This window comes from Vipera berus, assembly GCF_964194415.1.
Source record: "Vipera berus genome assembly, chromosome: Z".
In the NCBI taxonomy this organism is placed as follows: domain Eukaryota; kingdom Metazoa; phylum Chordata; class Lepidosauria; order Squamata; family Viperidae; genus Vipera; species Vipera berus.
The window spans coordinates 108311981-108336483 of NC_138205.1; the positions used below are offsets into that span (position 1 = coordinate 108311981).

Sequence of the window (24503 nt, forward strand, 5' to 3'; positions counted from 1 at the left end):
TTGTACAAATAGCTTTCTACCACAGATAAATTGTTCTGCACATTGAAATGATACATTGTACAATGTTTTCCCAGATCAATTCCTCCACATCTTCAGTTTATATTAAGTGATAAAAATTGAATTCCTAGAGCTTATGAAGCAATTGTGAGGATTCAGTGGCCCAATGCACAGTTTAAATTTTTAAAAGAAGTTTGGGTAATAATAATCCTCAGGAAATACTGCAGTAGTTTCTGACAGGATCAAAACTGAAAAAATGGTGTCCATTAAATAAGGAACTAGTGAAATGGAATAAATGCAAGAATAACATGATTATTATAATATCAAAAAGTAGATCTTCAAGTTGAAAGTTACAAATAACAGTTGTAACTGTTTCTATTTATATTTTTGATGCCTATCACTGACCAGTGTAAGATCTATTTTGTTTTTATTAACATCTGTAGAATAGAGGTGGGAGTACATTGATGGCATTTACAGATAACCCTGTCTGAGAGAGACAGTATTATTACTACAGGAAGCCATCAAGAAATTATACAGAGTGAACTGAGTGATCCCATGACCCCAAATAAGAAAAGTGGAATGCGGTGAAAAAAATGCAAACTGTTGTGGCCATATACCAGTGGATTAATAATAAACATGCTTTCCATCTTTGTGGATTCAGTAGCTGGAAATAATTTAAAAAGATCAGGAAAGGAGATAACATTAAAACATGGTAACAGGGTCATGTATTAATGGGGATTGTTATTTTATCTTAAGAACTCATTTTACAGAAGACTTTAATATCATAGGAGGATTCTACATTTCATATTAAAATTAAGAGTAACTTTTCTCTCTCTCTCTGACTCTCTCTCACACACACAAGTGTGTGTGTTATTGTATCAATAATAGTGGATGTTGGCAATAATAAAGTAGAAATCAAAGCTGTTTATAACAATTCTTATAAAAAGTATTATCTGAATTATTGAGATTGTCTAGAAGGAAAAGAATTTGAGATCAAACCATGTCACTTTCTGTTCTGTGATTATAAGAGTAAAATCAATAAGTGTTCAGATTTCTTTTCATTTGCTAAACTAATTTAATAGTACACTAAACAATGTAATAGTAGTCCATCTTCTGTTTTGAAACATGGAAGGCTGCTTTAGAAAGAAGAACATTTTGAATCAAAAGAGACCAAGGAAGAGATCCTTGACTCTTCCTCACAAAATGCTTCAAATCATTCATTCAAATCAAATATTTTCCCCTTTTAATTGGAATACCATTAAACGTGTTTGTTTAATTCTGATAACACATTTTATTCATTTTTATTCAACTTGTGCTGGATTTTCAAAATTAGCTCTTTGATTAATATAAAAATAAGCACCTAGAGGAGATCAACCCTGACTGCTCTTTAGAAGGCCAGATCCTGAAGTTGAAACTCAAATACTTTGGCCACCTAATGAGAAGGAAGGACTCACTGGAGAAGAGCCTAATGCTGGGAAAGATTGAGGGCAATAGAAGAAGGGGAGGACAGAGAATGAGGTGGCTGGATGGAGTTACTGAAGCAGTAGGCGTGAGCTTAATTGGACTCCAGAAGATGGTAGAGGACAAGAAAGCCTGGAGGAACGTTGTCCCTAGGGTCGCGATGGGTCGGACACGACTTCGCAACTAACAACAACAAAGCACCAAAATATCTGTGATTTAAATCTAGTAAAATCTTTTATTCTAAATTTGATATAAAGCACAGCCTAGCATTTACACTTTGAAGATAAAAATCTTATCAGTGATCATGATTTCAAATTTTGGAAGATCCTGCTCCATGCTATAATATTTCCATCCATCCTATTTCTAACTCCCTCTCTTCTGTCCCCTCCATCATCTTGACTGCAATTGCCCTTTACTGGAATCCTTTGGAAATTAAATGCCTATCCTGTTAAACTCCGTACATCCTTTGGAAGGAAAAAAATGCCTTTATGAGTCATAGTTTAGCCTTCCTTTTTCCCTTTCAGCTGAATTCTATGTTAATATTACTAATGATTTTAGTTGATGGGTTTAAGCTAGGTAGATGACTTTTGGATTCAGGTTCAAAGTAATCTTTGAATAAGCAGCGAATCTGGAAAATTGATCATGTGGTCCCTTTTACAGCAGACAGATCTATGTTTGAAGTGCCCTGAAAAAATGGTTCTCTACTGTATTTGGATTGGTCTTACTCAAGCAAATTTTAAAATTAAGAGGAAAGAAATGGTTTTAAAATTGTTGCTGTACATATAAATTAGCATGTATGCATTGATTTGATGATGCCCAGCTGGTCACTCTATTGTCAGTGATAGCTATCAAAAATATAAATAAAACGCAACAGCATAATATTTGTCGATCCTATGTTAACTGTTCTGGATATCTGGAATGCTGCTCTGTGTTTTTTTAAATGTCTGGTGTTAATAATGCCAACATCTGAGAGTTTGCTCAGCTGATTTTGTCCCACAAGAAAAAAGTTAGAAACTCATCACTTGAGCTTTTGAATGAGCATCTGTTTGCATAAGCTCCACCCACTAGAGCAAAGGTCAGGGTCTAGCATACTCATAAATCCTCTTGCTGATGAGAGATAAAATAACTAAAGAAGGCCTGCTCAGAACAGCAGCTGCAAAGAGGAAAAGTATAGCTGCAAGAATGGGGGAGCATGCTGACACTGCAGGAAATTCCAAAGAATATAAATATTTATCACTAGTGAGATAAAAATTCTGGCCTCATTGAATATATATCAAAAAGAGAGCCAAAATTTGTCCTGTACTAGAGAGCCAATGTGATCTTCCTTAGGTGTACATCAGGAATCCCTTAATTCATGTTTCCTTACAATACTAATATGTTATTAGCAAAATATATAGTATTGACAAAATATATCTTAAGAAAGTAGAAATATCTTTAATTTATTTCTCTCTTAAATTGTTTGAGTTTCCAAATGGATTCTATATGCTTATTGCAGTTTTAATCATGACTTTGAAACTTTTATATGCATTGATTTAGATTAGATTGGTAAGGTAATTCAGATCTTCTACCAGTTTTTCTGGGCCTCTGTAACTATAGGCCACCCAATAAAAATGAGATCCATACCCTCACTTGAAAATTCTCTTCAAATCATGTCTATGTTTCAAAATAATAATACTGAGGATACATCCATGGAGAAAAAGTGGGGGGGGGGAATTAAAAATGCTGACAGGATTAAAACAGCACTTCTCAAAAAGGCAATGCAACTCCTTGAAGGGCAATTCTGAAGTTCAACAGGAAGGTTAGGGGTTATTAGGGTGCTATAGAAAAATATATTAAACACAATAAAAGTTGCAAAGTTGTGATTAAAATTGCAGTAAACATATAGAAATCCACTTGGAAACTCAAATACCGGTAATTTAAGAAAGAAATAAGTTAAAGGTTTTTACTCAAGGTTATGTGAGTAATCTTTTCCAGAATTTACAATCTCTTCATTTGCAACTGTATAAATCTGAACTTATAAAGAATTTGATTATGATTATAGTGATTGTAAAGATTATAAGACATTACTAAAATGATGAGAGATGACCATAAAGTGAGAAGATTTGGATAAAATGAACAGGAGGGAATTTTAACAAAGAGAAATGTAAAATTCTGCACCTGGATTGAAAAAACTGAAAGGCCTAGGTATGGGATTGGGAAGATATGGCTTGACAAGAAGACATGTCAAACCTGTAGAACACGAGTTAAACATGACTCAGTTGCTAAAAAAATGCGAATGCTACTTTGGGGCACATTAACAGAAGCTGAGTCCAAATCATGGAAAGCAATTGCCCCACTTATTATGCCCTGGTCAGATCCTTTTGGTGTTGTTCTGTACGTCCAGTTTTGGGCATCACCATTCAAAATGGACAATAGCACAAGAGGTTCAGAGGAGGGCTATCAAGATGATGAGCTTATGGTAAAAATAGATGTTGCTCTGGCTCCCCACATTTTGGAAAAGAAAGGTTTTTCCAAAACAAACTTTGATGGGACAATATAAAGCCACACATAAAAGACATATTGAAAGAAATAGAAAGGGACAAGATATAAAAAACTTCATGGTCTCTGCTCCAGTATTGTGAGATCTAGAATGCTTTAATTTAGGAAACACCTCAGATAACTGTTTAGGACATTTGAATTATTTATTTAACATGAGAATTTTCTTCATAAATATATATCAAGAACTCTTCCTGATTAGGCTAATAGTCTGTTTCAGGGGTGAGAAAACAAGTATGTTTTAGAAAATTTGGCCTCAAAATTATTAGCAAAATCCAGCATGGCAATTGGGAAGATATTAGAATGCTAATCCTAAATATTTCATAAGCAATACGTCTTTTCCCATAGCTAGTCCAGCATTTTGTTCACATAGGATCCAAACTCACAGGCTGCATATGAAGACAAGAGTATTATTGTTTTTTTTTAACTGCCCCTTAGGAACTAATAATTAAACTACCCAATGAGCCTCAAATATTTCAAAGGTTTTTGCCTACAATAGCCACATTCTCCAAAAAATTACTTACTTATTTCTAAACTATCTAAATTTGTGGATCTCCTCTGAGAAGGGACTAAATTCTTAGTTGAATATATGCTAAATAAAGAAACATCTTATAAATCCCAATTCTTCCTATAACTGGTAACTTTAAATTCTATTATTGTGAAAGAGAGAAAAACATCTCTCTATCTACTTTTTCTATGATGTATATAGATTTATATAGTTTTATCTTGTTTCCCCTCTGTTTTCTTGTTTTTCTCCTTTCTAAGTCCCAAACTCATTGCCCGCCATTATAGGAGGGATTATTAATCAATTTTGTGACTAATTCAAACTTTTTATGTATCATATTTTTCAGAGGAAAAATTACCGCTATGCTCTTTCCATCAGTGTGTCATTTGAAGTAAAGAAGATGCCATACAAAGTTCAGCCAGCAAAACTTCCTGAAGGAAGCATAGCTGTGAGTAGCACTGAAAATAAATATAGAACATTAATGTCCGTTGTTTGGATAATTTTGATTACTGTGACAGAATATATTTATAGGCAGGAGTTCCAAGATAAGAGTTTCCTGTGTTTTCTAATGCAGGTCCATTCTTTGAATGTTTTTTTAAAAGATAGTCATCTGAGTTTTCAACTAATCCTCATGTTGGTTGTGTTTCCATTTTAATGGTTCTTAGTTGTTTATAATGGGAGAAAATTCAAATCCCAGTATACCAGGGATAGATATGCTTATATTCTTGAAAGGGCAACAGTCACAGGGAATGAGGTAGCAATGCTACATCATGAGCGTGATACAGTACATTTGTTTGTATAATTCACATTTCTAAAATCACCCCATTTCTCAGCAACATAGGGGGGTTGGGGTGAGGAAAATATAATTGAGTATTGATGATAGCTGACACAATGGTATCTGGTGACCTCACCCAGAAGACTCATGTAGATGTAGATGTTAAATAGGAGGGGTATGGTGCCAAGCCCTAAGGCATTTTACATGCAAGATACTTTGGACTCTATCTCTTCCCGTTTATGTTGATTGGATTCACATGTAGAAAGAGAAGGGACGATTACAAGGTTTTTTTAAAACAAGAATAATCTTATCCCTACACTCCCATAGTCTGTTATTAATCATATGAGAGATCAGAGAAAACAAGGACAGTGGCATCACACCAATACTTGTAACTCCAGATATAGAGAAGTGTAATTAATGTCATCTCCATAGTGTATCCACCATGAAGCCTATCTGAAAAGGTTCCAGATAATTTGCTTTATCCAAGGCCCTTGTAGCTAGAGCCTTGCAGAAATAGGAGATCAGAGCCTAGACAAAAGTTGTTGTTGGGTCTAGTGATTTTTTTTAGAAGGAGATGCAGCCTCACTACTTTCAAAGCAGGTGAACCACATCCTTCTTCCTTCAGGAAGTCACATGGACCCTGTCACATGCCACCTCCTGGGAGATATTCCATCAGTCAAAAAGGATTTGTATGTAATATGTAGTGGGGACAGATTATTAGACTCCAGGTCCACTTCCTCAGGAATTACAAGATCAAACACTTTATTTATTTATTTTATTTATTTTAATTCCATTTATATCCCGCCCTTCTCCGAAGACTCAGGGCGGCTTACAACCTTAGCAGTAGCCTTCATTCTATGTATATGCCTGCTTATTAGGGCTTTCATACACCCGCCAAGCGGCATTATTACAAAGTCAGCTTAATTGCCCCCAACAATCTGGGTCCTCATTTTACCTACCTCGGAAGGATGGAAGGCTGAGTCAACCTTGAGCCTGGTGGGATGCGAACCTGCACTAATTGCAGGCAGCTGGTGTTACTTAAGGAGGCATTAGCCCACTGCTCCACCAAGGCTCTTCCCACAAAACTGAACAAGACTGTCATTAAATTCCATTGACTGGATCTGTCCATTCCAAATCTAACTCTAAACAGATCCAAACAATATTATTTGTTAACCTCTATCAATATTCTTCACAGCAGCCTTGCAATTGTTGTTAAAGTCCATTTCTTCATAGTAAGCAACAGGTCACCTTAAAAAGGGCTGATAGTATTTCGTCAGTTTTATTGCCATAATTCATAATAAGAACTAGTGAGATATAATTGTATTTATTTTATTTATTTATTTACTTATTTGTCTTCTGCCTTTATTATTTTTATAAATGGCTCAAGGTAGCAAACATATCCAGCACACCTTCCTCCTCTTATTTTCTCCTAAACAAAAACACTGTGAGGAGGGTAGAGAAAGAGTGACTGGCCCAAAGTAACCCAGCTGGCCTTCATGTCTAAGGTGGGATTTGAATTCATGGTCTCCTGTTTCCATGGTTCATAATGGTTAAGTCATCAGGCTAGAAACAAGAAGACCTTGAGTTATACTGCTGTCTTAGATACAAAGTGACTTTGGGCTAGTCATTTTCTCTCAGCCTTAAGAATGAGGCAGTGGCAAACCATTTCTGCAAAAATCTTGCAAAGAAAACTGCAGGGATTTGTTTAGGCAGTCTCTAGAAATTGGACATGAAAAATGGGAGGAAAAATCCATAATGTAGCCTTTTACACAAGTTTGGTTGAATTACTTATTTGCCTTTTTTCAGTACTATAGTTCTTTCTGCATCTCTTCTACCTGGACCATGGTAAAAATTATTAACATTCAATTCCCATTGGGTGACGTCTTAAAAAACATTGATTGAGCTGGCTTTGTATAAGTTCTTTCTTATTCCCCCTTCTCTGTTGGAGGTGAAATTTAATATTGTTTTGTCCCTAAAGCCTATTTGACAGCTTAAAATTTGAGTTAGCAGTTCTGTGGTTGGAGGCAGAAGATCTGACTGTTGTTGCCTTTTATCTCAAGAACTGCCAGTTCTGAATAGTAAAAATATTCCAAAAAGACAGATTGGAACTTGCAGCCCATGGTTACTGTGGTATTAATATCTTCTTTATTAAAAGTGATCTGTTTATTCTGCTTTTGTTGTGAGGATAACTATGGGAAAAGATTTTTAAAAAATGAGTGTCTATCTAAGATAGATCCTACCTTAACTTGTTTATGGTCTTGACCTAGCTGGCATGTCTCCCTGCTTTGAGGTTTTGTGCTTCCCAAATAGCTTGGCATGTATTTGGGGTGGATACAAAGTGGAAACCAGTTTGTTCATCCCCAATATCCAGTGTTCAGAAGGATACCTCTATATATTATAGTTCCACCTATTTATTCAAAAGGAGAGACTACTATAAACAGAACTTGAACAAAATAGATAGTACCTTTTGGTAACTGATATTAATTTATAAATGTGCATCATGACATTTAGAGAGATCCGTAAGTTGAGCCTACTTTCCAATCTGCATATTAACTCAGGAACTGAGTATATGTTTGATTTATATAAAATGCTGATTGAACAAAAACCTGGAATACTCTCACTGAAACATTGGAGTAAATATAAGGATTATTTCAGAGAGGCATCATGTCTAATTGAATAGGAGGATGGCACATATCAAACTACAAAAATATAGATATATGTAAACTCAGATATATGTATTCTATGTATTTAGGCTATTCATTTTATTGATTTTCTTTCAAAGTTTAAAAAATAAGTAGGCCTTTATTATGTGCTACTAAGAACTGTACCCATTTCTTAATAGCAAGAGAGATATCATCATAGGAAAAATATTGTAAGATAAGAAGGATTCAGCCTTTTTTTTTACTCTAGTTCATGGGTGGGTTTTGATACTATTTAAAGAAGGACAATTACTTTTAGGCTAGTAAGCTGAATGTTTTGATCCTTCCTATTCCCTTCCTTGAACAAAGAGTTCAAAAATACTCATATTGCGTAGTGGGTTCTGGAATGCAGGAAAGACGCCAGGCCGACGAGTACAACATAGCGGCTCTTTATTGGTGGTAGAAACTGTACTGGGAAAATAGGGGTTACCTGTACCTTTATATACTTGGCCAGGTACGCTCTCAGCCAATCAGTTTAATCCTTGGTTTCACGCCGAAACTAACCAGCCACAGCAGTTTCGGTACAGCACCACCTGGTGGTATCTGCTTACTGTATCTCTTAACAACTCAGGTGAAAAATAATTTCTGGTGCTTACGTATCTGTGTGCTTCGCCTGTATTCTATAACAAAACCACATGTTCTTTAAAATGGCTGATAAGTATTGTTTCCATCTGCACTGGTGTGCTGTTGTGCAGGTGTTAGCCTGCTGTCCACAAGAAATTTCTGAAAATATGCAGAATGATCAGGTATGTGCTTTTAAGGACTACTTGAGAATGAGGAATATTTTTCCAAACAGATATTTTATTGCCAGATGCCCAAAACAGACTATAAACTTTTGAAAAATGATAGTGCTTTTATGTCTTTACAGAACTGACTATGTTTTATGGAGATTTGCCAATTCTACAAGTTGATGTGTTGTAGGCAGAAATTCTTTTCAAGTCTCTACTGTCTATGTTTTTTATACTGTCCTCCAGAAATCAGTCAATAGAATATTAATTGTAGTTCCAGGAAACAAATTTGAAACATCAGGTTTCTTTACATGGGTCAAACTAAGGGCTGAAAATGTTTAGAAATACAGATAAGCAGTTTTCAACGTTATTATAATTCACAACAGTCCTAGTACAGATTTTATTTTATTTTTCCTACTTATAAAAGGCTTGTACAACAAAATTTAGAGATTGTTCCTAAAGAATTACCTTCCGGAGATATGTAAGCAATATTTATGAATGTGTCCACCAAAAATTAGTCAGGCACGATTTTTCTGTCAAACAGTCAAATCTACTCTTAGCAAAAACTTCATTGATGCTCTTTATATTATCATTTGATTGTGAGGGGAATTAACAACTAAGCATTCTTGATCTTGTTAGGAGTTATTTGTAATGTATAGAAATAATAGATCAGTAGCCATGTGAATAAAATAGTCTTGAAATTTGCAGGGAGACTGGGTGAGGGGAAAGTAACAAAATGTGCACTGTCATATTGTGATGTAAATTTTACCTACTATTATTCTATCTGTGCATGTGATATCACAAGTAAATAGAAAAGAACAAATGCATTTCTCCATCATTGTAACTGAACATTTATAATAGGAACTGATGTGTCTCACTTAGAAAATCCTCTTTTGCTTATTAATTAAAAATGTGTTTTCCAATCTTCCTTCAACTCAAATTTTCCCAACTTCCAGTTTTGTGGATGGTATAATTTTCAGAATTGCAATTGATCATAGGCAGCGAGCATAATCTCAACATAATATGGGAGAAATCATATTAAATTTACAGTACTTTCAAAGAAGGAGAAAAATATTATTTCATGTGTTTAATTTTCTTATAACTTACTTTCTACGTTTACCTTGCATATATGAATGCAAATAAGTAAGAACAAAGGAGCCAATATCCAAGATTCCTTTTCCAACAAATGGGTAGCAGATGCTTTCCAGGAGGCCCATAAAAAAAATAGCAATAGCTTACCCTTATTGTTGGTGCTCAGTACTAGTAATCAGAGGCTATTCTATCGGTGCAGTCTGTCCAGTTTTGTTATTAGTCTCTCTCCCCAGCGCAGCTCTGCGGGGCTCTTGCATAACAAGAAGTCAGCCAGCCTGTGGTGCTAGTCCCCTGTAGTAATGCATTTGAGGGACTCTTTGGTTGTGCGAACCATCCGTTCTGCTTGCCCATTTGACAACAAGTGAAAGGGAGCTGATGTGGCGTGCCTAATAAGATTGGCCTGGAGGAAAGCCTGGAATTCTGACGCGGTGAACTGGGCTCCGTTGTCAGAGACTAAGACGTCCGGAAGCCCATGCGTTGCAAACAGTGACCGCAACACCTGGATGGTCCTTGCAGTAGTCATATTGGAAATTGGAACCACCTCCAACTATTTAGAGTGACTATTGACCACTATTAAAAACAATTGCCCCTGAAAGGGCCTGGCAAAATCTACGTGGATCCTTGACCACGGTGTATGCGTTTCCTCCCATCGGTGGACAGGGGCCTGTGGCATCTCTGGTCTGGACTGTTGACACATGTAACACCCATGTACTTGGGCCTCAATAGCTTTATTTAGCCCTGGCCACCAGAGGTAGCTCCTCGCCTTTGCCTTCATCTGGACGATGCCTGGATGGCCTTCGTGCAGAGACTGGACAGCTCTGGACCTGAGAGAACTGGGGACTACGACCCTGCTGCCCTAAAGGATGCACCCCTTGTGAGCCAAAAGCTCATTTTTTCAACTGAAAAAACTCTGGAACTCAGGGCCCTCACTATTTTCCAACCACCCTGTGTGAATCCAAGCCAACACACGACTTAGAATTTTGTTGGCTGCCATTTCTGCAGCGACATCTCCCGCATGTAGGGGAAACTCTGGCAAGTCTTGAATTGGTAAAATGCGTGCAGATGGAGCTGGATCGGGCTGCACGTGTGGCAATGGCAATCGGCTAAGGCCATCTGCGTGGCCCATCTCTTTGCTGGGTTTGTGAACCAGCCTGTAGTCATAGGCCGAAAGGTGACAGAATTTGAGGTGTCTGCTTATCCATGGAACTTCTTAACCCCGGCCACAGTGGCCAAGGCCTCTTTGTTGATTTGCATGTAGTTGCGCTCCGCTGAGGACAAGGTCCTTGAGTAATAAGCGATGGGTGACTGTCTACCATCCTCCAACAAGTGACTCACCACAGCTCCAACCCCTTATGGGGACGCATCACACACGATGCAAACTGGCAGCTTTTCTTTAAAGTGCATGAGCACCGAGTTCGAGAACAGTGCCTTGACTGCCTGAAAACTCCTTTTGTGGACCTTGGTCCACTGCTATGGGGAGTTTTTGTCTAAGAGCTGGTGTAGCAGTTCTGCCACTGTGGCCTTGTTGGGAAAGAATGAATGATAAAAATTCAGGAGACCCAAGAAGGCTTGAAGCTCTCCCTTGGACCTAGGGCTTGGTGCCAGCTAAATCGCTTTCAGCTTTGACTCTGCAGGATGGATACCCTCAGCATCCTCTAAACCCAAGGAATTCTGTGGATGGAACCCCAATCTTACATTTGTCTCTCCTTAATCTAAGTCCCGTGGTGAGGAACCACTGAAGGATGGTTCTAAGCCACTCAGCCAGAACTTCTGTGGACTCCCCGGTGGTGAGTAGGGGCAGACCCCCATAATACCCTTGAGCATGCGCTCCATGATCCCATGAAAAATCCCTGGGGCTACACTTACCCCAAATTGAAGGTGTTTTACCTTGAAGGCCCTCTGTGCATAACAATCATTTGTGTGGCTGCTGTAGCCTCGTCCACCTGCAACTGTTGGTAGGCCTGTGCTAAATCTAATTTAGCGAACACGTGGCCACCTTGCAACGATGCCAGAATATGGCTGATGACTGGGACGGGGTACGCGTGCTGCTGTAGTGTCCAGTTAATGGTACACTTGTAGTCAGCACATATTCGTACCTCTCCGTTGGCCTTGAGTAGTGTTACAATGGGGGTCTCCCACTCCCCACTGCCTACAGGCTCTAAAACCCTCTGACTAGCAAGCTTGTCCAGCTCTGCATCGATTTTGTGCTTTAACCCAAATGGCATATGGCAGGGCTTAACCCGAATTGGCATAACCTGGGGATTAAGTTTAAAAGCTACCAGAGTGCCCTTGTACTCAGCCAAACTTGGGCTGAAAACATCTGCGAATTCCTTGCAGACAGAAGGCAAATCTGTTGTTTAAGTCCGGTGAATGCCAGTGACCTGAATGCCCAATGCATTGAACCAATCGAGCCCTATGAGGCTCATTCATTGGCCATCTACCACAATAACATCTAGCAGGCCTGAAAACCCCTTGAACTTCATCGCAAGTGTGGCCTCACCCTTGACCGCCATTCTGGAATTCTGGAAGTTGGTAAGTAGGATATTAGATGGTTTTAGCTTAACCCATCTGTTACTACGGCTGTAAACGTGCCGAAAAGTTCCAGTGGAGATGACGGACACAGCGGAGCCTGTGTCCAGTTCCATTTTACAAGGAACGCCTTGAAGTTTGACCTGCAGTTAAACTCTGTTTAAGAGGTCGATGGGCACTCATGCGAAAAATGCTGCGGCGGCTGGAGCAGAACCCTACTCGGTGTTGCCCGGGGCCCTGGTACCTCTCCTGAAAGTCTTGTTCAGCTGGCGGTCCCTCTGGCGATCTCAACAGATGGCAGCGATGTGGCCTGGTTTTCCACATGCCCAGCACATGGCTGTCCTGAAGTGGCAATCCGCGCATTGATGGTGGCCTCCACAGCCCAAACACCTCGAGAACAGAACTGCCTTGTCAGCCGGCCTCATTCCTCTTTCATGGTGCCGCTGGATTTTGTCGACTTCGTGGTCAGAGTCGGTGTCTTCCACTTGTTCGGTGTCCTCGTGGTGGACGGTTTCTGCAGATGGCGGGCTTTTGGAGGGCCGCAATGCCTTCATGGTCCCTCTGGGGGCTTTGTCTGTCATAACTTCCTTTAAGGCTTCTTGAAATGAGAAAGTCTCCTTCACAAAGAGTTTTGGTTGGAGTTCTCTGTTCCTGAGTCCACAGACTAAGCAGTCCCTTAGCTGCTCCTCTAAATCGGAGAAATTGCAGAGTCGCAAAACTTGACAAAGTGCTGCAATGAATTCTGTCGCCAACTCGCCAGGTTGTTGTTTGCGTTGTTTGAAGGTATGCTTCCACGTTATCACTGAAAGCTTTGGTTCGAAATCGTCGTGCAGCTTCTTCTTTATGTCTGCATATGTGATGGTTTCCAATGGTGCCGGGGCGACAAAGTTCTCTGCGATATCGAAGTTGGCTGGGCCGCACATGCAGAGGATGGTCGCGGCCTTCAGCCCATCTTTGCTGACTTGATTCGCACGCAGGTAGTTCTTCACATGGAAAATATAGGATGACCATCTCTCTGGGTGCGTCACGTCGAATTCTTCGAGCTTTCTGACCTTCGCCATGGTGCATAGTCTTCATGGCTCATGTCTCACGTTGCCTCTTGCTGCTGGCTTCTGCATAGGCCCTGGGACTGATCCTCAGGGTGGGGTGGTCTCCAGCATGGCTTGCTAGGCAGACCGAGGGGGGAGAACACTGTTCCCTACCAGGGTCTGTGCTGGTCTCACCCCCTAGTGACTTCAGGCTCTTACAATGAAGCAGCACATCCCACCTTCATCACCAGTGTTGTGTAGCCAGTTCTTTGCAGGCATTGAGTGAGACGGAAGGTTCAAAACAGTAATAGGCTTTATTGAAAGTCAGAACATAACAGAAGCAACAAGGGAGCTGCTGTGCAGCTATTTATATGGTTGGGCAATAGGCGGTGACCAATAGGTTTGAAGCATAGGTTTCCCGCCCAAAGATCTACTTAGCTGGCTGGAGACAACCAGTCTGGGCCGGCTAGCAACCATTACAAAATACATGTGAACTAGCACTTAGCACTAGGTAAAGTAAAGGTAAAGGTTCCCCCGCACATGCGTGCTAGTCGTTTCCGACTTTAGGGGCCAGTGCTCATCTTCGTTTCAAAGCCGAAGAGCCAGTGCTTGTCTGAGGACATCTCCGTGGTCATGTGGCCGGCATGACTAGATGCCAAAGGCACACGGAATGCTGTTACCTTCCCACTGTAGTGGTCCCTATTTTTCTACTTGCATTTTTACGTGCTTTCGAACTGCTAGGTTGGCAGAAGCTGGGACGAGGAACAGGCGCTCACTCTGTTACGCGGCACTCGGGATTCGACCCGCCAAACTGCCGACCTTCCGATCGACAAGCTCAGCGTCCTAACCCACTGAGCCACCGCGTCACTTAGCACTAAATGCAAGCAATTAGCAAGCAGTACAACAAGAGCAAACCCTTACAACGTATACAAAAGGCCAATACATTACACCATAGTCCTTTTTTAGCAATTTTGACTTACAAAAATTATTAATTTTGAGCAATATTATTTTTCTTGGAAAACAAAGGTCATGGTTTGACATTCAGTCTCCATTGATTTAAAACAGAGACATATGCACACCGAAACAGCTTTCTATAGATTAGGCTTGTATCACATGAATATTTAGTTGAAAAAATGAAGGAGGTTTAAATATACAACATTTACAACCAAGGATACACTGGAGAGGTTTCACAGGAGCCCCTTATTTTTTAAAAAATTAACCTTTTAATCTTGAAATCAAAGTGAAAGAGTGTGAAAAGCAGTGCCAAGGAGGAATCACTGGGAGAAAAAAAGCATATAGTGTAAGATCTTTAGAAAAGTTTCCACAACTGTATTACCAGCTCTGTAAGATAAAAGGATGACCACAAAATATTTGTTGAGCCTTTCAACCCTTGATTTCTGATATTTTAATGCAATAAAAATAAATATTTTTAGAAAAATATAAAACTTAATTATTACTGTCTCTTTTTCTATAAAATAGCATTAAACCTTAAATCCACATGTTAAAATGCAAAAATTATCCAAGTTGCAGAACGTCTGTATAAGTTGTAAATAATAGCTTAATATCTAGTATATTTTATTACCAAGTAAGTAGGTAAGACCTATCCCCAAAATAACCCTAGTTTTGGGGCGAGGCTCATGCCTAAAAATCAAGCTAGGGTGGGGGTGGGGGGAATGGAGCTATCCCACTTATAAAGCGTCCCATGAATTTAAACCTTCCTCTTCTCTTCTGCAATATCCCATGGGGTGCATTTCTCAGTCAGAGGCCTTTCTGTAAGGCTTCTGCAGCCGAGAACTGAGCTATGGATTGAATCCATAGCTCAGTTCTCTACTGCATAGGCCTTACAGAAAGGCCTCTGACTGCGAAATGCAGGCCAGAACTCCATTCTCAGCTGCAGAATGAAGCTGCTCCTTTGGCTGCAGAAGAAGTGGGCCAGGCTATTGGTGCCACTGCAGCAAGGTGAGTAGAAAAAACACCCCCTGAAAATAAGACCTGGTGCCTCTTTTGGAGTAAAATAAAATAAAATAAGACCGGGTCTTATTTTCGGTGAAATACAGTACTATATTTATAACTGTGAACAACATAGAGAAATACAGGTAGTTCTCGGATTATGAGTGTAATGGAGCCTGTCCATTTCACTCATAACTCAAAAACTCATAGAGTGAATCTTGTATCTCGAACAAGATTACTCCCTTGCTCGTTAAAATGCATGTGGCTCGGTAAGTAAATATGAGGTATCTCAAGGTGGGGAAGGCCATGGAGGGCCTAGTGATAGAACAGGTCCCAAAGCCTCCCCAACCCACTAAGATACCGCATGCTTCCCCCTCCCTTCCTGCCGCGTCGGACTCACCTGGAAAAGATTAATCTCCTCTCTGCTGCAGTTCCTGCAGCTGCCTGGATCTGAGGCTGGGGAATACTTCTGCACACACACACCTGCAGCCCGATCCAGGTTCTGGAGGCCTTTTCTAGGCTTCTGCCGCCCGGATTTGAGGCCAGGGAATGCTTTCGTACCCCCTGCGACCCGATCCGGGCTCTGGAGGCCTTTTCCAGGCTGCTGCCACCTGGATTTGAGGCCAGGGAATACTTTCGGGGCACGGAACCATTCCCCGGCCTTAAATCTGTGCAGTAGCAGCCTGGAAAATGCCTCTGGAGTGTGGATTGGACCATGGGGGGCACAGAAGCATTCCCTGGTCTTCTATATTAGCGGCAGCAGCCTGGAAAAGGTCTCTGGAGCATGGATCAGGCTATGGAGAGCATGGGTGGCAGCGGCCTGGAAAAGACCTCCAGAGCCTGAATTTGGCTGCGGAGGGGGTGCATGGAAGCATTCCCCAGCCTTAAATCCTGGTAGCAGCAGCCTGGGAAAGGCCTCCAGAGCCCGGATTGGGCTGGGAGGGGGTGCAAAAATGTTCCCTGGCCTCAGATCCAGGCTGCAGCAGTCTGGAACACACCTCCAGAGCCCGGATCAGGCTGTGGGGAGCACGGAAGCATGTCCCAGTCTCAGGTCTGGGTGGCAGCAGCCTGGAAAAGACCTCCAGAGCCTGAATTCGGCTGGGCCCCTGCCTCAAATCCAGGCAGCAGCAGCCTGGAAAAGGCCTCCAGAGCCCAGTTTGGGCTGCGAGGGGGTGCAGCATTCCCCAGCCTCAGATCTGAGCTACAGCAGCCTGGAAAACACCTCCAGAGCCCCAATCCAGCCTCCAGAGGCATGTGGAAACGTCCTCCAGCTTTGGTTCCATTCTCTGTTGCAGACAACAGAGGCCAAAAGAAACATGAGATCAAGTGATACCAGTGCTGTGTGATCTTGCCCCAGTGATCTCATGTAATCTTGTGTTACTTTAGGCCTCCATTCTCTGCAAATGCACCAAAGGCCTGGAGCAGCCAAGAAAGCGAAGGATCTCGATCTTTGCAGGGTGAGCATTGAAGGCCTGTGCCTAGGGAGACCTGGGGTCGGGGTGGGAAGGGAGGGAAGAACCAGGGTGAATGTTGCAGAGCCACTGCGATCACTCGTAAGGGCAAACAACTGCCATGGTGCTGCAATATTCATAATTTCAGGACTTGCTTATAAGCACTAGGGGGCTCTCATCACATAACTTTGAATGAGTGTTAAGTGAACACTCGTATAATGTAGGATATTGGTATAACAACATATTACTAAAGTATGAATAAAAAATTGTTTCTCTGGGTTTTAATTTCTTTTAATTTCCCTATATAATTTGTGGTTCAATATGCTTTAAAATGTGATTACCAACATTAAACCTCCCCTCTCCCCCAGCTTAATTAACTACCTGATTCCCCTGCCAGGTAAAATAAACAAGTTTTAAATGTTTTCTGAAAACAGCATTGGGACTAACATAATTTTGGGCAGGGCTTTTTTTCTCATAGAATGCTTAGAACGGCATTCCGGCACCTTTTTTTTTAAATAAATAAATGATAGATAGATGATAGATAGATAGATAGATAGATAGATAGATAGATAGATAGATAGATAGATAGATAGATAGATAGATAGATAGATAGATAGATAGATGAAGGAAACTGTTCCAGAGAGCCAAATTCTCCTCAGCAGCACACCAAGGAGGCAGCCATATTGCTGAGGCCTAGAATGCATCGCAGCCTTCAGATGGCTCCAATCGAAGGAAACGCATTCCATATGGGCTAATTCAAAAGTGGGAGGGTTGGAAGGGCTGAATGTGAACAGGTTGCCTAGCAACCTGCTTGAACAGTCTCTGTAACTTTCAGCTCTCGGTGCAGGACACCTTGCCTTTTTTTCTCTCCTTGAGTGGTCAAGTAGTGATTGTGGTCATCCAGAAACCTCTGGTGTTTGAAACCTACTTCCTATTTTTTTAAAAAAGAAAAAGAAAAAAGAGGGAAAGTTCCTTATATGAGAAAAAAAATAGTTCAATACTGTATCCACATCTGACATGGTATGTTTTGGATTCTAGTATTATGAGGAATTGAATTAAATTGTCCTTATTCGTGTGATACATCCTTTTCATTTTACAGTTCAAATACATTGTATAACAGAGACCAGTAACAATCATAAAGTTTTACCATGTCTGTAAAAGAGATTCTTAAATGAAAACAATGCTATGTTTTGTTTTGACTTGTTTGTTGTCGTTCTTTCTATGTTGAGTTACTAACAATGGAATAAATTTTTTTATTAAGCATCAGATATGAGAGTTATTATCAGTTTGGAATATATCTGTTCTCTTGCTCTACTTCAGTAACAAAGGATTTCAACCAATAAAGAACATTTCTCCACACTTTGATAGCATAAATTGTTTAACTAAAAAGGATAGAAAGAAAGGCAAAAAGACCCACTAACAGTACAAGACAAACTGTGACATGAACTTCAGCTAAAAAGAATAAAAGCAGAAACAGTGTGCCCAAACTGATGAAGAAACAATTGTCTTGGAAGAGCCATTGAATACGTTTTGCAATGCATACGAAGAGCATCTTTTTACTTGTTCCTTTCGAACTATTGTTAGCAAAATTGAATGGGTATATGTCCTGAATATACATATCAAGGCTCAAATCGTTTTGTATTAAAATTATGCCAGTTTGACAGGTTGATATTATAAGATAAGAAAATTAATTATGTACACTAAAGAATATTGATGCATATTCTTTAGTGTGTACTTGAATATATATATATATATATATATATATATATATATATATATATATATATATATATATATATATATATATATATATATATATATATATATACTGTATATATATACTGTATATATATACTGTATATATATATATATATATATATATATATATATATATATGTTTGTTTGTTTTCTGAGGTTTTCGCGGGTGTTCGTATGTGGATCTTTGGTTATTCGGGTTTTTCCCCGCGTAGAACTAAAGGTGTAGGGGCGACGTTTCGACGGAATCCCATCCGTCATCATCAAGCTGGTGGCTTCTGCTTCCTTCTTCTGGGAGAAGCATGTGGCTGTTTGTTCCTCTTTTTTAAACTGCCAGAGGGGGTGTGTTCTGTGGGTGGAGGTGTGCTCTGATTGGGTGGGGGAGTAAGTGTGTTCTGATTGGGTGGGAGTGTGTTTTGAATGGTGGGTGTGTTCTGATTGGGTGGGGGTGTGTTTTGAGTGGATGGGCTGGTCTCAGCTGCCAGCCTTAGACCTGAGCTGGTGAGTTGTGCTGCTTTTTTTCGGCTTCGTGTTTGTGGTGGTGCCATGTTTTTATAGTGGGTGTCAGTTTGCTTATTGTGTGGTTTGGAGGGGTTTAAAGTGGCTGATGTTGCAGCTGTAGTTAGGTTTCTGTTTTGTGGTTGTGCCTCATTATCATTGTGGGTTCGGATTTGCTTTTTGAATGGTTGTGTGGTGGTGATGTCATGTGGTGTTATCATGACTTTGGGTCTATCATTCTTGGTGGTTGGGACTCGTCTGTCAATCAAGGCGGGTTTCCAAATGGTTGGTAGGCGAGAGGTATCATCTCGTTTGTTTATGCTGTGGGGGCGTTTTTCTATCTCAATGGCTTCTCTGATTATTCTGTTGTTAAAATGTTCAATTTTGGCGATAGTTTTGGTTTTTTTAAAATCAATTTCATGTCCCGTGGCTTCAAAGTGTTGGACCAGGGATGAAGTTTGTTCTCCTTTTCTGAGTGAGATTTTGTGCTCTTCAATGCGTGCACTTATTCTTCTGTTGGTCTGTCCGATGTATGTGGTGGGGCAGGTGGTGCATGGGATTTTGTATACTCCTTGGTTTTCTAAGCCAATTATGTCCTTGGGGTTTCTTAGGATGGTGGATATTTTTCTGTCTGTGTAGAATGCTGTTTTGATGTTGTGTTTTTGGAGGACCTTGCTGATTCTGTCTGTGGTCCCTTTTAAGTATGGGAGGAGGGCTTTGCCATTTTCTTGTTCTCTGTCTTGGGTTTCTGTGGGTGTCTCTCTTCGGATTAAGTTGGTAATTGTGTTTCTTTGGAATCCATTGGCTGTTAGTACATTAGTGAGAGTGTGTAGTTTGGTTTTTTGGTGTTGTTCGTCAGCTAGGCGTTTTGTTCTGGAGATGAGTGTCTTGGCTACGGAGTTGATCTGTGCTGGGTGGTGGTGTGAGAGTGCGTTCAGATAGCGGTTTGTGTGTGTTTTTTTATGGTAGATAGTGTGTCCTAGGGAGCCGTTGGATTTCTTGTAGACTAAGACATCAAGGAAGGGAAGTTGATTGTTAGCTTCTGTTTCCATGGTGAATTGTATTTTGGGGTGTAGGCTATTGAGGTGTGTGAGGAAGTCATCCAGTTTTTCTTTGCCGTGTGGCCAGATTACGAAGGTGTCATCTACGTATTTGAGCCAGAGTTTGGGTTTGTGGTTGGATTTTTCTAGAGCGAGGGTTTCAAAGTGTTCCATGTAGAGGTTTGCGATGACAGGTGAAAGGGGTGATCCCATGGGTGCTCCTTCCATTTGTTTGTATCTTTGTCCATTGTAGATGAAGTATGTGTTAGATAGGCAGTGGTTGGTCAGATCTAGGATGTGTTTTGGGGGGTTGTATTTATTTAGGATAGCTGTCAAGGCTTCTTTGATTGGCACTTGGGTGAAGAGGGATACGACATCGAAGCTCACAAGTAGGTCACAGGGCTGTAAGTTTAGTTTACTTATGATCTCTATGAATTGGAATGAATCTTGTACATGTGAGGTGATGGAATTTGCGTAAGGCTGTAGTTGTTTGGCAAGAAATTTGGCTAGATTTTGTAGAGGTACACAAGATACACAAAGAAGGAACCCCACTCAGACCCATAGTCAGCTCCATAGGCTCACCTCTCACAGAACGCTCAGAATGGTGTTCCGGCACCTTTTTTTGCACACACACACACACACACAAGCTTTTGCACAAACTGTGCTACTCCCTCTATTGGCTTTCAAATAGGAATTGCTGCTGAGCACGCCAAAAGTCCTGGCTGGCAAATGATGCACAGGCAAGTTGTCTGCAGCAAAGGTGGTTACCATCTCAACTAGGTAAGTAAGAGAGGACAAGGAGTGGGAGGTGGGTTCTGCGGAGTCCTTGTGCATTCCTTCCTTGTGCTCACCCATGTCAGCCAGGCTGGTGGTCTATCCAGTGCTGGACCTGCGCCACTGTCGCCTCACCCTGCGCGTCTATGTGGCCTCCCTGCAGCGCCTGGCCCACACCGCCTCCGCTGCCCACCCCACACAGCTCTGCCATGTAGAGCGGGCCCCATTGCTCCCACAGCACCAGCCATGCTAGCTCCGGCCCCGGAGGGCAGCCCACCGCCAACACCCCTCACACCTGTGACCGCAGCAGCGCCACTGCCGCCTCCTGCGCCTGCCAAGATGAGAGTTCTGGCACCTTTTTTTTATATAGAAAAAAGCACTGATTTTGGGTAATGTGAAATTTGAGAAGAGAAATGCTGTGATAGAAAAGGCATATTTCCTGCATCCCACAAGATGGTTATCTTTAGTCAATGAGACTCAATGTCACTCCTGCTGATCAAGATTGAACAAGTAGAGGCATGTTCCTCCAGTAATCTGAAACCATGTCACAAAGGGCTTTCAAAATAAGAATTCTCGAATTGCATCCAGAAATCAAATTCCAATGCAACTCTTGAAGCAAAGATGTAACATAGACTATTTTCACATTTGGATTATTCCACAATGTCAGTTTCTCATATGATCTGGAATGAAAATATCATTGTTTATACTACTGATAATCAAATGTGGCTGACAATTTTCAGGACTGGAAATCAAGATCCCTGTGTAGTATACCTGGATGGGGTCTTGGACATTTAGTCACCAACCCTTGGCCGTGCCCCATTTGCTCCAAGCCACCCACCTCAGCCAATTTACAGCCAATTTCCTTCTCCCTGGCCCTCCCCTTGCCATTCTCCATGGCCAATGGGTCTCTGGCCCTTCATCCCTTGCCCTTTGTCCCTGCCCATTCTCCCAGACTCTGTTTGATCCAGGCCTTTGGCTGCACAGGACAAATAGGCCCCAGCCAATTGTGGGGCAGACAGAAGCAATGGTGCTGCAGGGGCAGCATGCAATTGGTGATGGGCAGGGTGATCGCAGAGGCTGTGGGATGGGCAGCATGCAATGCAAGATCTTTTTTTTAAGTGCTGCGGCTGTTCTGCAAGTTTTTTTTTAAAGGGGCTGTGCTTTCCGAACAATTGGGTGGCTCCAGAGGTCATGCAGAGGGGGACACGGTCCACGTTATAAAAAGAGGATGTTAGAAGGGGGCAGACAGACAAGAGTGTGTTGGGGGGTGACCAGGAAGTGAGGGAGGGGCACCTCTAGGAGGCTTTGCAGAGTCCAACTCAGCTTGGCCAAACATTCAAGGAACTTTAGCCTGCCATAAAGATACTCTCATTAGCTTATCTATGTCTATAAAGTATCTACAGTAAAAGGAATTAACATTGGAATCCCTCTTAAAATTTATATTACAACTAGATGTAATGTTTATTTTGATAAAATTAATCTTAGTGGGAAGTTAAACTAACTAGTTGTATGTATCCTCAGTAACAGGAATTAACATTGAAATCCCTCTTAAAATTTATATTACATCTTGATGTAATTTTATTTTGATAACATTAAGCTTAGTGGGAGATTAAACCAGCCAGTTATATCTACTGAAATAGACATATTTAGTTCAACACTATTATATATTTTGAGGTACATGTCGCCCAAGTATTTTAGTTAAGTTTTTACAAATTTTAAATTCTAATCTCTTATGGCATTCTATAGATAGAGTAACAAAGTAGACTTCTTCCAATTAATAGATAGCCAATATATAAGCCATTTTATTTATTACTTCAGTAGATTTTGGTAATGACATTGTATAAATATTAAGGAGAGCCACAAAATCATCAGTGTTGAATGCACCACATCTTTAATATTTTGAGACTGAGTAATGAAAAAAACCATTGATTCAAGAACCAATTTTCATTAAGGAAGTAAGGACATCCTTATTAGTTCAATGAACAAAAGATGGTGGAACCCCATTCCTTGATATTTAATATCAGTCTGAGCCATAGCAAAGGCCTTTTCAGCATCAGTCTCAATCTAAATGCATAAAAAATAGGGATCTGACAATATCCGTCTGATGATTGGTATTCTCTATATTGCCACAGATAAAATGGAATCCATTGTTATAACTGACTATCTAAATTGCAAATTTCCAGACCTTCATATTCTAGAGTACATTATAGATCAATAATTTAGCCATGGATAACTCATCTCTGTTAATACATGATCAAAATTCAAATATTTACATATACAATACTTGCCTTCACAAAACCACGGAGGTTTTTAGCATTCACATTCAACTTAGGTTGGAAAATATAAAGGGATCAAGAAAAATATATTTCTCATTTTGTAATCTTCCTCTGATTGTATGAATTTCAAAGATTTTACTAGATGGATTGATTTAGGGTCATTTGTGGTCATTATTAAATCAAAATACAGTAAAATGATGCTAAAGGATTATATATTTTTATTATATTTCATTTTTAATATATATTTGAGTGTGTCTGAACAGAACAACACCTATCATTCTGTAAAACTGTTGGCTCTTTCATATGACATAAAAAGGTATTGCACCTGAGTCCTTATTTTAATTTCATTTTTTTTCCTGTAAAGAAGGAAAGGGAAAAAAAACTTTTTAGGCGTTTTTTGCTCAGACTATGAAAGAGTATGGAGCAATATGAACTGTCTGAGACCACACTATTAACTTACAGCTATTTGGCTTTTATTTCTGCAATTGTCTAAGAGAACACAGATACATTGAGTTGGATTATATTATGAATTCTGATTAATAAATGTCTAAGGAGATTTTCAGTTATTGAGGTCATGGCTGTCCCAAAAGTACTGGTTTTTTTATAAAGGAAACTGGACTTTTTTTTGTTTTTATTTGAAGACATTTCACTTCTCATCCATGAAGCTTCTTCAGTTCTGATTGTCAACTAGTCGAGCAATTCCTGCAAGAAATATAAATCCTTCCAGTCTCTACCACCCAGTCAGAATTGAAGAAGCTTCTTGGATGAGAATCAAAACATCTTCAAGGAAAAACAAAGTTCAGTTGACTTTTTTTTTTAAAAAAAGAGCACCTTTGGGTCTGACTAATAAACCTATTTATTTTATGTACCTGAACTTTCCTGAGTGCCAGTTCAGTTGACAAACTGTTTAGGTAAAAGCTTGTAACAACCATTCCTAATAAGCATTAGGAGTGACCTAGGTATACAAAGATTAGGGGGAAAGGGGCACCCTGACCGCTAGACAAAATGAAACACACGCTTCTTAGAGAGGGACCAATCAGGTAGAGAGGATTTTGTGCCATACTTCCTTCCTTCCTAACTTTAGAAATGCTACTCCACTGTCTTTTACATATTAGGCAATTGAAATTCAGAAAAATAGACGAGTTTTTTCTTCATTTATCTTTACTAATTTCTTTCACGTTTCATTTCAGATAAAAACATCTGTTATTTGGGCTACTCCAAATGTTTCCTTTATAATCCCATTGTGGGTTATAATATTGGCAATACTTCTTGGACTACTGCTTCTGGCTATGCTGACCTTAGCTTTGTGGAAGGTATGTATACTGGACCTAAAATAGAGAGAATGTTAACAGAACAAAATTGGGAATTAGAGGGAGGAGAGAAAAGAATTTGGTCTTTTCATCAAAGCAG

At 40.2% G+C, this 24503-nt stretch overlaps 1 protein-coding gene across 1 annotated transcript in view; it reads left to right on the top strand.

The window, feature by feature from the left end:
• Positions 1-24503, top strand: part of ITGA8 (integrin subunit alpha 8) — a 157891-nt gene that overhangs the window by 127245 nt on the left and 6143 nt on the right. Inside the window, exons 28-29 of the mRNA XM_081346360.1 lie at positions 4845-4946; positions 24284-24406. Coding sequence (XP_081202486.1) covers positions 4845-4946; positions 24284-24406 — 225 coding nt within the window. The remainder of the gene's footprint in view (positions 1-4844; positions 4947-24283; positions 24407-24503) is intronic.